Below are 15518 nucleotides of genomic sequence, written 5' to 3' on the forward strand. Positions count from 1 at the left end.
ACTAAGTATGTTTCCCCAAGTGAATTTGAACGCTGCAGCCTGTGATGACAAGGAAAGGGGCCTGTTTCTTGCTGGGGCCTAATCAGGTCATCATTCCTTTAAAGGCGTATTAGTGGATTGATTGTTTCACTGTGGTTCTGCATTATTAGGAGAAGGCACCAAGAGGATTTTGTGGAGAGACATATTACTAGGCAAAATTTCACTCTTTGTCACCTGCCCCCTCAGTCAATGCGCTCTATCCTTAATGCCCCTGCAGGAGCCCTGGAGACTCTGAGGGGTCACACTCTACCTCTGAAAAATTCCATTTTGGGCATTTGCAAAAAGCTATGGGTGATCTCTTTGGGAGGCTGTTGTGGCAATTTGCAAACAGTAGGGGTGATGGGACTCCACAGGAGATGGCCCCCTTCTGATTTGAGTCTGAATTAATAACTGTCTGCATACTTCGTCCAGCCAGGGACCCGAGAGTTATGTACCCAGGTCCCCAGGAGAATGTCAAACCGGGCCTGTCTCCGGAAGGACGTGCACGGCATAGCTCTCTGCCCGGCCCCCTCATCCGGGATTGCCCAGCTCCCCCCAGGGTCCCCACAACTGCAGAAGTGACAAAATCTGTGACCTTTGTACAAAGGTGGCGGCCGCACATGACGGGACAAGGGTTGTGAGATGGACAAGCAACTTTTCAGTCTGCAAGGGAAAGAGAGGCTGTAGATGGCAAACTAAAAGGAAGGGAAATTATTCATTTGTCTTGGAAGGACAGAGAATTGTCTCTGGGAATGAGAAGAATTAGGTGTCACTCCCTTACCGCAGAAAGCTGAAAGGAAGGTGTGGCTCTCCCAGTGGCCGCGCCAGGGAAAGGCTCCGAGTTGTAAGGAAATGGGAGGTGTCTCCGATGTTTATTTTTGCCTAGCAACCCGCAGCCAACAGCTTCCCCAGCAGCAGTCCACACGCGCGCGCCTCTGCCTCCCCTTGTCCTAGAGACTGGAGAGCGGTCACTTGGTGTCAGTAAATCGGGGTGGGTGTGCGTGGTGGAGGTCGAGGTGGAGGTGGGAGGGCAGTTCCCTCCTTCGCCTACACTCGGGGTCACCGGGCTAAATTGCGGCCCTCTACTGGACTTGACCTACCGAGGTGATTCTTGCACAACTAAGTTATTGACATGACAAATTGGGGGTGGATGAGCCACTGGGACCAGGGAGGGGGGTGGTATTGTTTGTGAGCAGCCATTAGGTTCGAAAAGCTGCAATAATTTGTGTTTGGGGGCGCGCATGGAAGAGGAGGGGTCTTGCAGTGATTTCGCTAGGAGAGAAGGAGCGGTAGGTTGCGCGGTAGGGAAAAGGAGGGGTTCTGCAGGGGCTGGAGGCTGGGGAGGGAAAGGTCGTTAGTAGGGGAGCCGAGGTGGACGGTGCAGATGCCGGAGGGGGAGGCGGAGGGCGAGCAGAGGCTGCAGAGTTTTCCGGGGAGTGGAGGGGTGGCCATGCAGATGATTGGGCCGCGCGGAGGGACTTCTGTGGGCGGCTGGGTGCGGGCGGGGTGTACGCCCGAGTGTGTGGCTGGGCGGGGGAGGCGGGGGTCTGGGGGCGGGGCCTGCACCCGCGGTGGCCCGGAGTGGAGGCGGGGTTGTCCTCCCGGGGCGCGCCGCGCGCGCGCGCGCCAGAGCGAGTGTGCGCGGGCGCGCGGGCGCCCGCGATCCCGAGAGGAGGCTCCGAGCGAGTGGGTCCTCGCGGCGCAGCCCGCTCCTCCGCGCCCTATGTGAGGGAATCGGGGAGGCCAGCGGCGCGCAAGGGAGGGCGAGGCATGTGCTCGGGCCGGGGGGTGCTGCAGCCGCCCGAGGAAGAGGAGGACGGCGGCGGCGGCGGCGGCGAGGAGGAGAGTGCGGGGCTCGCGGCGGCGGGCCCGGGCCGAGGGGATGCAGCGGACTATGTGTGTCTGGCTGTAGCTGACGCGAGGCGGCGAGGAGGCGCCGGAGACCCGCGAGAGGGGCGACGAGGCGGCGGCGGCGGAGACTGCAGCCCTGAAATGCATTTTCTCCTCCAGCGGCCATGTTAACCAGGAAACCTTCGGCCGCCGCTCCCGCCGCCTACCCGACGGGTAAGGAGGGCCGGGGCCCCCGCGCCGCGCTTCCGCCCCCGGGCCACCCTCAAGGCGCGGGCGCCGCTGCCCGCCGAAGCTGGAACAAAGTCTGCGTCGCGGCGGGGCAGCGCGGGGAGCTCCGGGCGGACGGCGCGCTCTCGCCTCGCCTCTGCTCATTGTTGCACGCGGGCCGGGAGGCTCCTTCGAGTGGAGCCCTCCGAGCCTGCCGGGCTGGGACGGTCCCGGGCCTCCTCCCGCCCGGGCTTGGCTGGGCCGTCGCGCTCTGCAGTCCAGTCCTTTTCCCGGCCTGCAACGTGGGGCCCCGAGCTCCGGCCCAGCGCGGCTCCCCCGCGGGGTCGCGAACTCTCTCTCGCTTGGGCCCTGCTTAACTTTGCAGCTGCCCGAGCCCCGCCCGTGGGTGCGCGCTGGGGATCTGCGTCCCAGGCGCCGCGTCGGCCCCCCGGACGGCGGTTTCTAGAGTCGGGGCTCTGTCGTAGGGAGAGCGGGGTTTGCTGCCCAGAGGGGCGGGGCGGGGCAACGGGGTCTGGGTGACTCCCCCCTGACCCTCTTTTGTCTCCTCCCGCGCGTGGCTCCCAGGCCGAGGAGGGGACAGCGCCATTCGTCAGCTTCAGGCTTCCCCGGGGCTCGGCGCGGGGGCCCCTCGGAGCGGAGTGGGGACCGGCCCGCCCTCCCCCATCGCCCTGCCGCCTCTCCGGGCCAGCAACGCTGCCGCCGCAGCCCACACGGTGAGACCAAGCCCGAGGGAGGCCCGGGGGACGGGGTGCGGGAGGGGCCCGAGCATAAACACCGGACTTGACTGGTTCTGACGCCGGGAGAGGAGAGGTCCAAGAGCGAGTGTCTCCACGCCCCTGGCCGGTGGCCCCTCCTGGATGCCGCCCTCCGCCTTTTGGGCGAGGAGGCTGAAGCTGCAGCCACAAAGGAAGATTCGTGGCGTGGGTCCCCCACTCCCCCTCCGAAGCACGCCCACCCTTGCCCTCCTTTTCCTCTGAACTTCCTCCTTGCTGCTTTCCTTCTCTTTTCCCTCCTTTTTCGTCCTTGCTTCCCAGAGCTCCTTTCCCTGACCGGGTAAACATCCCTCCCCCGTCCACCACATTGGGTAGTGGGTATTTATAGAAACAGATCTGTGTTAGGGGACTGCCAGGCCGTCCTGCCCGGAAAATCCGATCCCCAAAGAGCCTCTGAAGCCGGGTTCCAGCCAGCAGGGAGCACTGCCAATTGTCCCCGCGTGTGGAAGCATGTTTTATGAGTGCTACAGTTTTGAGCACAGCAGAAATTGTAATTAACGTTAACAAAAATAAGAGCCATAGCAGCAGTCAAAACAATAAGCCACGTCTGCAGAATTCTGCAGTTGGGTGTTATTCACAAGGAAAAGGCCAGCTTTGCTTGGGCAGTTGGGAAGAGAAGGGGACCTGACAGGTGCTGAGGCCCTTCCAAGGGCCCCAGGGAGGGGAGAGCTCAGCGTGGGACTAGTGGCCGCGGATTAGCAAAGCTGGATTTGACTGCAGCATGTACCTTTTCTCAGCTCCCAGAGATCGCTGTTGGATGGTGACTGCCAGCCTAGAGGAGGTGTGCACTCAGAGAAGGTGATGCTTTCAGAGGTCTTATTTCCTAACTGATCTTCCCTAAGAACCGCCTAAGATGGTTCTGTGTGAAGGAGGCTTGGCCCAGGATGTGGCTTTGTTTGCCAAGTGAAAGTTGAATTCTTATAGAAAAGGCCATTTCTAGCCTGCAGAGGAGCAGCTCTGAGGAATCATGTGTTATGGGGAACTTGTTTATTGGAGAATTTGTGAGAGGCTGGCTAGAGTGAAGTATCTCCTCTTAGACTTGGACAGAGTGTAAAAAGTTTCATAGGAAAATGTTTTGTTATTCCCATTCATTTTCTTTCTCTCTCTCTCTTACTCCCTTCGCTGACACATCTAGACCCAGTTAATGACACATAAGTTAACTGTTGGACTGTTGATGGTGGAAGAGAATCTCAGTGGGCTGGTTGAATCTGTATGTTATGGGGTTGAGTGTTCTTGTTACAGTGACGTTTTAGTTGAGAAATTGCCGTTGCTTTTAGGGGTTTGAGTTTATTTGTTTGATTTGGAATCTTATGAAAATTGGGAAAATACAACATCCAGTTTTTTCCCGTGTGTGGATGTAGTCACATGACTTGGTGTGACCTGGGAAAGGACTTGATTTGCATCTAGATTTCAGGGTTATAAGGGTGGGCTTTTCTTGGATTAGAGCCTCTTTACGATTGAAATATGTAATGAGATTAGAGAAAATGAAAGGTGCCCACCGGTGGAATAACCTGTGGTGGACTGGAAATGAAAAGATGTGAGGGTGCTTCTCAGTACTGATGTTGTATGTATATCTTAACATATCAAGACTGGAGCCAAAGTGCAGGCTCTCCTGAATCCAGCTTTAACATAGTGCTTGACACTGCTAATTCTAGGCAATTGCATTAATTTTATTCCAAATGAAGAAAACTTTGATCCATATTTCCACGTATCTTCAGGCTTTAATAAATGTTTAGTTTTTAATTCCATAGCAGTTACACCTGGAAAGAGCTATTTTAGAATGAGTTAGTGGGGGGAAAGGACATTAAGGAGAGGAAAATGATCTTGTTATAGAAACTTCCCATATTTTCCCCTGTAAGTGATATAGTAGGTGGATAAATATATGATTATAAAGATTATGAACTTTGGAATTTATCTAGCCCCATTGCCCTTTTGTCCCTATCTTCATGGATATATTATTGTACACTTAGTCATTTTGTTTATCTCTATTTGTTCTAAAAGTATACCAATAACTCTTGATTACTGTTAATTTTTCTTTCTTTTAATGTATGGGAGATACTAACATGCTTATTTTTTTAAATTGCCAAATATTAGTATTGTATCACCTTCATAACTGTTTTAACATTTAAAGCTCTTTCTAATTACCAGTTTTACCTTTCTAAAATAATTGGAATTAAAGAAGAATGAATATTCCCATTTAAAAAATATTTTGAAGAAGAAAAAGTCGACATTTGACAAAGACTCAATTCTTTTCTCATAACACTATACAGCATTTCCAAGATGACTTCAGAGAACTTTAAAAATGCCCAAAAATGTTAGCACAGTGAAATATCAGCTATTTTCCATTTTATTAAGAGATTAAAATTACCAAACTGGTTAGAGTATTGTTCTCACATAATTTAACACTCAGATATTTCATAGAGAAGGCTTTTGTTTGTCTCTCCATTTTAACCCATACATTGTAGGTATCTAACAATTGCCTTCATTTAGTGTGTATTCTTAAATGTGATAGCTACTGTAGTAGGTAGGCAGTGGCAGATTGGAGTAAACCACAATCTTAGACTTCAGGAGACTGAGTCAGTGCAAGAGATTTTTAATGTCTGTAAGTTTATGATTCAGATCTGGTGTATGTATTCTGGAAAAGTTTTGGCTTTTCTAAGGTTCCCCATCTCTCCTTATTACAGATCAGTTAATGTGCTGCTGAACTTGTGATTTTTAGCATCCTACATTGTCTGAGACTCAAAGTCCTCCTTTACTAGAGCCTCTCAAATGAGTGTCAGACCTTAATATCTGGGAAGTTGTTAAAGATTCTGCATGTCACTTTTAGGCATTTAGTTGATGAATCTGCTACAGGTATTTTTTAACTGGCTGTCATTTGCCTCCAAGTCTCTGCTGGTACACTGTAGGCCTAATATCTTGTGACTCCAGTCACCAGGGAAGATTTCCCAATTCCCTGGGTGTTAACTTCATGTTTTCTTTTGAAGGTACGAAGGTACTTCTCATTTATAATTTAGAGAGGTTTGGACAAAGATATAGGATTTATTGACATGCATTGTCCCATTCAACAGATATTTATTTAAAAATTTTTTTAAATTATTTTTTTATTGAAGTGTAATTGACATACAGTATTATATTGGCTTCAGGTGCAGAACATGGTGATTCAACAATTACATACATTACTAAATGCTCATCACGATAAGTGTAGTTACCGCCTGTCATCATACTTAACTTAAAATATTAACTATATTCCCTGTGTGGCAACAGATATTTATTGAGTGCTTACTGTATATTTAGATTTATGTTAATAGGGACTTCTGAAGATAAGAGGTGACCCCACCCTGGAATTGCTCACAGCCGGGTGGGTACATCAGGTGCTAAAACAATTACAGTAAAATGAAATAACATCCATTCTCTATAAGCAGTGAAAGGGAAAGTTTCATAGAGGAGGTAACTAAGCACCTTATGCATTTTACCTTATTTAATCATAATAGTCCTAATGAGGTAGCTTTGATATCTTCCTTTTATAGGTAAGGACACTGAGGTTCACAGAGATTAAGTAAAATTGCTCAAGGTCAGACAGTTCCTGTAAGAGCTGGGATTCATTATGTGTCTAATTGAAAATCCCTGGACTCCTAACCATTATGAAACATGACTTCACCAAAAGTAGAGGAGCGCATAAAACAGCAGGATTTTCCATGGGTCCTGGGGAATCCAGCTGTGTTACTCTGGAAGAGAATAGTAACAGTGGTAGATGACATTGGAAGGACTCAGGTAATTTATGCTCTACTTCTTAGAACTTCATGCTAGAACCTCATGGTCCTGCCTGGAAGTTCTTGCATTATCTGTTCATTATCTTGTATTATCTGTATTATAAATGGAGTGCAGTTGTGGGCTTAAGCATAAGCAAGGGCAATGTCAGATTGACACTTTGCAATGGTAACTCTAGAAGTATTATGGAGAGAAGAGATTTGAGGAATTAGAAGCAAGGGAGTGAGTGAGGAGGCAGCTTCAGTTGGCCCAGTGAAAGACAAAAGGAGTGGGAGACAGGGTGAGGCATGTTGATGGAGAGGGAGGGAGTAGGAGAGAGAAACGATGAGGCTTCATGATGACTTCGGAAGACAAGACATTGAGGATTTCCAGGTGTAAAAGCTTAAGTGGCTATGTGGAGGTGAAGTCTCGTGTATTGGAAATTGAGGATTATGGGAAGGGTAAACAGAAAAATCATGAGTTGAGTTTGAGTTGCCTGTGGGAAAGGCAGCTAACTGTGGTTGGGCAGGAGGGCTTGTGCTTAGGAGATAGACTGGGCAGGTCCGAGCTGAAGGTGTAGATGTGGCAGATGTCAGCCCTCAAATGGTTGCTGAAGCAGTGGCTGTCATCAGGATCAGTCAGGAGAATTATGGGAGTGAGAAGCCAAAAGAGATGAGTCTTGAACCCTGGGGAACCCTTGAACCCACCTTAGGGTTGGTAAACTAATAGAGGAGACCAGGAGAAGGCAGTTGGAAGGACAGGAGATGATCCAGTTAATTGTCAAGCTCTCTAGTCCTAGTCACTAAACTTCTTTGATTGTATTTTAAATTATGCAAAACATTAAAATTTCCATTGCAAAAACTGAAGTGAGTTTCTAATGTTCAAAATGTTTTACTTTGCTATCTTTTCAGGAGTTTCTTAAAGCCCTAAGGCTAATTTTGTCCCTAATGAAGCTTCACGCTTTTTGTAGTATGTATACTGGTAATGTAGGTTTTTCTTCTGAAATCCCTTCATCCTGCCCTGAGGAGAATGGTTCTGAAGAGGTATATTTTGAGTTTCAGGTCCTTTTATTCCCTGGTGCTTAAAAGACCACTGTGAAGTGGAGGGGTACAGAGAGTGAGGCTCTGGAACAAAAGCAATGGACAAGCCTGTACTACTTTAATATACACCTAAGACTTTACCAATTCATTTTTATGTACTGCTCTGCTTTTGGCATAGAATGAAGATAAAATAACCTGTTCAGCTAACCTTACAGAAGATAGGGTTCACTTGGCATGAAATACCACCCAGGAGTTTAATAAAAGGGTCAACTAGAAGAATTCCAAAAGTCTGTGTGGGAAGTAAAATCCTGCAGTCTATGAAATCGATTGTACTTTGGACAGACCCAAATACTATATGTACTATATTTCACTTTGTTTTAGAAGCAGAGAGAAAGCTCATTCCTCAGATAGACAGTGTGCATGCTTTATGCCAGTTAAGATCTGAAGGCGTTGGTCCACTAGGAATTTCACTTTATAATCCAGGTGGTCTCAGACCACTTCCTGCATTACTGTATTACATAATACAGAACACTTGTACTCTTTTCATAGTATATAAAACCCAAAAGGTAGGATTCAGAAAGAGACAATAGAACAAATATGACAAAGGACTGGAGGGCAGAGATTCTGCCACTATTTGCTTAGACCTCAGCTAATATTGGTTGAGTAAATGAGATGGGTTTTGAATGACAAATTAATCTTTAAGGTTTCATATGAAAATCACTTAGCAAGGTGCTTTCAGATTTGTTGGTGGCTGTCTGAGCCTGGCAAGAACTCCTAACCGGGAGGAGATCCTGGCTGCTCTACCCGTCACCTCTGCAGTAATAATGCTTGGAAGAAGAGTAGATTCTCAGGGAAGGCTTGGGGGCCCTTTGGCTTACACCATCAGTTTTGTTTAGTCAGGAATGTTCCATGCGCCTGAAATAGACATCGCTACTTTGTATTCCTTGTTGGAAAGTTGCATATCCCAGAAGCCCAGAGAAATACACGTCTTAAGGGAGCTGAGCCATTGACCAAAGGAAGGCCCTGTACAGTGTGGCAATTGCTTTGTTGAGCTGAATGGCCTTAAATGGTCACTGCAGTCAGTGAAGCCCAGAAACTTTTAAAAATAGGTTAGGGGTTTACAGGCTGCTACAGTGCATATCTACATGGAACCTATCAAGCCTAAAAGTGCAATTTTTTTTGCTAACAGATCCTGCATTTTCCTTGATGTAATCAGTTAGGGCTTCTAAGGGGTGGAGAAGACTGAGAGTAAAGATCTAGTGTTTTCAGAATAGAGCTAGGAAGATGTTAGAGAAAGAGGAGAGAGCAAGACAGATGTGGTCCTGCCCTCATGTAATAAACTACTAAATGAAAGAGGAAGGGTGTTACTGTGAGGGAGGTGGAGCCTCTGTAGAGTCTGTGTTCAAGCTTTTCCTGTATCCTATTTGAGTTTTATATTGAGTATGGATTGAGTGGAACTCCTGCGATGTGCCAGGCTCTGAACAAGAAAGATGTTCTCTGCCAACATAGGTAACTTACCCAAAGGACCCTGGGTATGTACAGCAAACTGCTTGTCTGTTAGGGGTAGCATTTATAGGGTCCTTTTTTATAGGATCCCAAGTTTCACAGCCTTACCAAGCCTGCTAACCTTTTTCCTTTTTTTGTCAGAGACTGTCAGCATCCTATCCACTCTTCCTCTCAGGGTCTTCACAAGGTCCTCTGTGTGCACAGCGCTTTCTGTTTAGTAAACCTGATTTGACTGTAAATTCAAACCAAGTTGGATGTCGTAAAGGTGGAGTGGGGGCTGACATAAAATCCCCCATTTGAAGAGATGGACCTCTTGCATTCAATTCATGTTTCCTTTCTGAATTCCAGATCGGCGGCAGTAAGCACACAATGAATGATCACCTCCATGTTGGCAGCCACAGCCACGGGCAGATCCAGGTTCAGCAGCTGTTTGAGGATAACAGCAACAAGCGGACAGTGCTCACAACACAACCAAATGGGCTCACAACGGTGGGCAAAACGGGATTGCCGGTGGTGCCCGAGCGGCAGCTGGAGAGCATCCATAGGCGGCAGGGGAGCTCCACCTCTCTGAAGTCTATGGAGAGCATCGGGAAGTTGAAAGCCACCCCTATGACACCTGAACAAGCAATGAAGCAATACATGCAGAAACTGACCACCTTTGAACACCATGAGATTTTCAGCTATCCTGAAATCTATTTCTTGGGTCCAAACGCAAAGAAACGCCAGGGCATGACAGGTGGGCCCAACAACGGTGGCTACGATGACGACCAGGGATCCTACGTGCAGGTGCCGCACGATCACGTGGCTTACAGGTATGAGGTCCTCAAGGTCATCGGGAAGGGGAGCTTTGGGCAGGTGGTCAAGGCCTATGACCACAAAGTCCACCAGCACGTGGCCCTGAAGATGGTGCGAAACGAGAAGCGCTTCCACCGGCAGGCGGCAGAGGAGATCCGAATCCTGGAGCACCTGCGGAAGCAGGACAAGGACAACACCATGAACGTCATCCACATGCTGGAGAATTTCACCTTCCGCAACCACATCTGCATGACATTCGAGCTGCTGAGCATGAACCTCTATGAGCTCATCAAGAAGAATAAGTTCCAGGGCTTCAGCCTGCCTTTGGTTCGAAAGTTCGCCCACTCAATTCTGCAATGCTTGGATGCTTTGCACAAAAACAGAATAATTCACTGTGACCTTAAGCCCGAGAACATTTTGTTAAAGCAGCAGGGTAGAAGCGGTATTAAAGTGATCGATTTTGGCTCCAGTTGTTACGAGCATCAACGTGTCTACACGTACATTCAGTCTCGTTTTTACCGGGCTCCTGAAGTGATCCTTGGCGCCAGGTATGGCATGCCCATCGATATGTGGAGCCTGGGCTGCATTTTAGCCGAGCTCCTCACTGGATATCCCCTTTTGCCTGGGGAAGATGAGGGGGACCAGCTGGCCTGTATGATTGAATTGCTGGGCATGCCTTCCCAGAAACTGCTGGATGCGTCCAAACGAGCCAAAAATTTTGTGAGCTCCAAGGGTTATCCCCGATACTGCACTGTTACGACTCTCTCGGACGGCTCTGTGGTTCTCAATGGAGGCCGTTCCCGGAGGGGGAAACTGAGGGGCCCGCCAGAAAGCAGAGAGTGGGGGAACGCGTTGAAGGGGTGTGACGATCCCCTTTTCCTTGACTTCTTGAAACAGTGTTTAGAGTGGGATCCTGCAGTCCGCATGACCCCTGGCCAGGCTTTACGGCATCCCTGGCTCAGGAGGCGGTTGCCAAAGCCTCCAACGGGGGAGAAGACGTCAGTGAAAAGGATGCCCGACAGCACTGGTGCTATCACATCCATTTCCAAGTTACCTCCACCTTCCAGCTCAGCTTCCAAACTGAGGACGAATTTGGCACAGATGACAGACGCGAATGGGAATATTCAGCAGAGGACAGTGTTGCCAAAACTTGTTAGCTGAGCTGAGTCCCCTGATGCTGGTAATCTGAAAGATACGATATTTCTGAGCCTTACTGGGTTGAAAAGGAGTAGCTCAGACCTGTTTTTATTTGCTCAATAACTCAACTCATTTGTATCTTTTCAGCACTTATTTTAATGTAAGAACGTTGTTCATTTTGTTTTTATAAAATACATGGGGACAATGCTTTAAGTTTTTATACTTTCTGAAACATTTTGTGTTTTAAAGGTATGATGAGCCTTACTGTATTTAGTGTGGCAGAGTAATAAACATCAGTGGCAGGCCATTGATCACTTCGTGACTGCTACACATTTACAGATCGGGGTCAGAGACATTCACTATGTTTTTATGGTTCAGAGTATATTCTCCCCAGGGCGATTGCCCCCAAAGGTCCCCCTTCTTTCTCCTTGCTCCTACAAAGGTGTAGCATGTCCTGCTTCCGTTTTCCCTAAGTTATCTGGGTGGTGTGATGGTGGGAGGAGAGTGGTCAGGACAAAGATGATCTAAGAAAAACTCTTAGAGATTTTTTTCCTAAAGTAGTGCTCAAATACAAAATAAAACCCACAAGGTTTAAATGCCCAGTCAACATTCTGACTTTCTAAAAGCTAGCCAAGCAGACCTGGTGGATAAAAGGAAACGTGTGTTCCTCCAAATTCTCTAATATGATCCCTGAGCTGTTTTATAGAAGCCTCATATTACAGGATTGGTTTTGCACCTAAATTTAGAAATGTATTCCATGAACTGTTCCTCCATTCTCTTTGCTTTTCTCCTCTCTGTTCCTCTTTTACCACACATCTGTTGCTTGCATTTAGTTTTTTGGGTTTTTTTGCTTCTTTCAAATATGTATCCCAGACTTTAGTACAGAAGAGAGACATTTCAGCTGTGGTTATAACTATTGTTTCATATCCCTACTTTAAAAAGAACAGCAGCCTAGCTACTCCAGGTGGGGATTTCCATAGTTCCAAAGAAGCTTTAGCCAGATTAGAGGGAGTTCATACCTCCCGGGTGCCACTGTAAGGTTCCCTTAGCCTGGGAAAGCATCAACTCTTTCTTTAAAAAGAAAAAGGGTTGAAAATCCTCTTGATGAACAGCAGTCATTGCCACTGTTCAGTGAGGCCAATTTTAACAAGAAATTTAAAGGAGGAAAAGTTCAACCTCAAGTTAAATGGTTTGACTTATTCTTTGCATCATTAGAAGAACCCCAGAAATTGCATTCCTCTATTTTGGTTTACTTTGTTTTGTTTGGGATTGCACTGATTGTTTTTGTGGGAATGACACTTTACCTGGAAAAGTAACTGACAGTAGGTAAAAGAATATTTTCTTCTCTAAGTAATAATTCTTTTCACAGTGAAAATTTCAGTATTTTATCACTAAGGTATGAGCAGAGATATATAGCAATTTCAAGGCACGTGGAAAAAGTCTTTTAGTATGTGCAATTTAATATAGAAAGATTTCTGCCTGTTTGGACAATAGGTTTTGGGTAGTATAATTAGGATAAATACTCTTTTATATGCACAAATGTTATTGTATTGCCTGTAAATTGATTTACAAGTACTTAAAGCATGGTCCCCAGTGAGGCCAAGAAAGTTTCTGGTTAAGTTCTTTTAATATTAATCCTACAGTTTCTCTTACTTAGGAAAAAGTAGTTTTGAACACAACACTTATCTTGAGGTTTTTTTTGTCAGCTGATGGTGGAGAAAAATGCTCAGGAAATACTACAGATATTTGCCAAAAACCAGTAATAAGATTAGCTTATTGATAACGATGGTGATGTTGATATTTGCTTTACTATTTAAGGGTGTCATTGATGAATTAATTTGTATTTCTCTATTTAGAAATTATAACTTCTTAACCCTAGCAGATTCCTTAGCCTATTGTACACATTTCTGTGTAATCTGTGGAAGTGCAATAATGTTAGTAAGTTGCATTTGAAATGATGCTCTCATGATGATACCCCCAATCAGTGGCTTACAGAGTTTAAAGATTGTGTATTTATTATTAAAATTATGGCATAAAGGCATAAGAAGTGTTAAGACTCGGTGTGGTGGCTGCCTCTTAATGATGGTTAGCTCCTCTAGGTCATGAAAATGAAAACAAAGGCCGTTTTCCCCTTGCAATGCTCTTCTGCGATATCCACTCATTTTCACATTAAGTTTAAATATATGAACCTGAGCCTGCCATTAATATGAAGTTCCCTGTAAGATTATTTTACCTGTGAAAACTTACAAATGGACTAATACTGCTTGTCTTTTCCCCACCACACAAAACTGATTCATAAGACGCCCACGATGCATTTGTGATTATCTTTATTCACAGATGTAACTGGAAACTTTTGAGCCAAACTATAATGTGCAGTGCTATGGGACTCCCCTACCCCAACCCCCCAAATACAGTGAAATTTCCTTTATTTAGAAAGGCTACCACTGTCAGTGTTTAGTGACAGAGCCACTGTGAAAAAACTCTAAATTACATCAAAAAAGGAAGAATGTTGCATCTTTGTGATTTGAAAACACACCTAAATGAAGGGCTCTGATGGGCTTCTGGTTGCTGACTTGAAACAGTCCTTCGTCTCAGGTCTCACAGGTCAAGGGATGTCGGAGCTGTTTTCAGATTTAGGACTCGCGCAGTGTCGTCTCGTCTCCAGTGGCAGTCTCATTTGGCTCCGCTTCTTGTCCCCCACAGTATGCATTGCCCCTTACGTGTACTGTTCCAAGAGTGGGACAGCAGAGTGATGCAGGACAGTGCAGATCAACAGTAGAGGAGAAATTGTGCCCTTCGTGTTAACAATGTGCCTTTTGTTCTGAATGCCATGTTGTAGGGCATGCATTTTTTGGCCTCTTTAACTCTTTGAATACTAGGCAGTAAGGAGGGATTCACCTCTGTAAAGATAAACATCTGTCTTAAATATCCAGTTACTTACAGGCCTTAACAGAAACCATAAGGCATGAATCACCATCAGGCACTGAAAAAGGTAACCATTGGTTAGTTGCACAGGGAATTCCTATGTTTGAGGGGTTAAAGATAGGCTTTGTTGTATCTTAACATCAGACTGGTTTTTTAAATATTTTTTTTGTTATGTGAACACTAGACAAGAATCAACTATTTGTAAAAATTTACCTCAAACCATTTAATTTTATAGTGTAATTAATCCCAGGGCATTTGGTATGAACCAAAGTGCATTCCTTTTATAGTGCCTGGCTCTAGTATGGACGGCCAGGGATTTTTACAATTTGGGTGCAAGGCACTTAAGCCACTTTTAAACTTAATGGGTGGTTTGGAGTCGTGTGAAAGGACTCCATCAGAATGTTAGGCAACACTTCAGGCATCAGTAGCATTGGGCCATATTGGAATCTTAAAAGCATGAATTATTTTAAAAAGCATTCATTTTTGTAATTTTTTTCATCAGGAATATTTCTGGTAAGCAGAAGACTTTTTTTTAAAAAAAAAACTGATTTGGTGGGTAAAGGTTTTAATATTGCCCAACATAATGCTGTGGTAGCATTTAAAAAAAAGTATTTGTGGACTCTCTTTCTTAGGGGCTTGTACATCTCTCTGCTATGGACATATATAAAATGAATTGTAATTATACTCAGCTCAACTGCTACAGTTATGTCTAGGCAGTGGCTTGGGTTTTTTATCAAGCAACAACTTAGACATGTGACTGTAATATGCTGCAACTGTGTGAACTGAAAATCTGTGAAAATGGTTGAATGTGGACTGTGTACATATGTATGTAAAACTTTCTGTGAGATGCTGCTGTCGCCACTTAACATGAAGTATGTTCTAGTGGATTTTAATCCTAGTGGCCAGTTCTATGATACTGTATGTATTGTACAGCTGATGACAGGAGTAAGACTGTTCAGTGAATATTTGTTAAATTTTATTGTCGTGGCCAGAGATAATTTCAGAATAAAATTTTAATGTCCTACCTTACTTTTCTCCCCTTTTCTAACTATAATTCAACTCCTGATCTATTTCTGGTATTATTCTTGGTTGGGTAGCCTGGAGAGAGTTTAGAATGCAACTATTTTCAGCAATAATTGATTTTTTTATTCGTTCAATATTAACTGTGCAAATGCCAAGTGAAAAAGACAAAAGTTTTAGTAGGCAACTCTTGCTTTTCTCAGGATCTTCTATTCGTTTACCTGTAGTATTTCTATGTTAATTTTATTTTATATGGCCTCTGCTGTGTTCTGTATCATGTCAGAATGTCAAAAAAAATTTTTTTAACCTTCATGGTGACAGTTAAGCTGTGGGAGCAGAGTCTATAAATTCTTCCCCCACCAGTCTTCGTTCTTTCCAGTACACAGCTTCTGGTAAATCATTCTTACATGCTCTCACCAACTCCCCCAGTGCATTTTAATGCTTATGCTTTTGCAGTTCTTGTACTTGGTGGTCTCTA

The 15518-nt window shown here is 45.6% G+C and overlaps 1 protein-coding gene across 2 annotated transcripts; it reads left to right on the forward strand.

The window, feature by feature from the left end:
* Window positions 1-1615: 1615 nt before the first annotated feature.
* On the forward strand, window positions 1616-15049 carry DYRK2 (dual specificity tyrosine phosphorylation regulated kinase 2). Of its 2 annotated transcripts, XM_036899385.2 has the most exons (3): window positions 1618-2082; window positions 2662-2810; window positions 9512-15049. In XM_036899385.2, exons 1-3 carry the CDS (start codon window positions 2034-2036, stop codon window positions 11117-11119), a joined length of 1806 nt encoding a protein of 601 aa, XP_036755280.2. In that variant the 5' UTR covers window positions 1618-2033; the 3' UTR covers window positions 11120-15049. The 2 variants fall into 2 exon arrangements, with proteins under 2 accessions (XP_036755282.2, XP_036755280.2); XM_036899387.2 differs by lacking the exon at window positions 2662-2810 and having other exon boundaries at window positions 1616-2082.
* The last annotated feature ends 469 nt before the right edge of the window (window positions 15050-15518 follow it).

The sequence above is a fragment of the Manis pentadactyla genome, chromosome 10 (assembly GCF_030020395.1).
Source record: "Manis pentadactyla isolate mManPen7 chromosome 10, mManPen7.hap1, whole genome shotgun sequence".
NCBI classification, from domain to species: Eukaryota; Metazoa; Chordata; class Mammalia; order Pholidota; family Manidae; genus Manis; species Manis pentadactyla.

Bases quoted from the DNA above. Each gene is read 5' to 3' on its own strand.
- DYRK2 (XM_036899385.2), top strand. From the start codon at position 2,034: ATGTTAACCAGGAAACCTTCGGCCGCCGCTCCCGCCGCCTACCCGACG. The intron at 2,083-2,661 runs GTAAGGAGGGCC...CGTGGCTCCCAG, and splicing joins TCCCGCCGCCTACCCGACGG to GCCGAGGAGGGGACAGCGCC. The intron at 2,811-9,511 runs GTGAGACCAAGC...TCTGAATTCCAG, and splicing joins CTGCCGCCGCAGCCCACACG to ATCGGCGGCAGTAAGCACAC.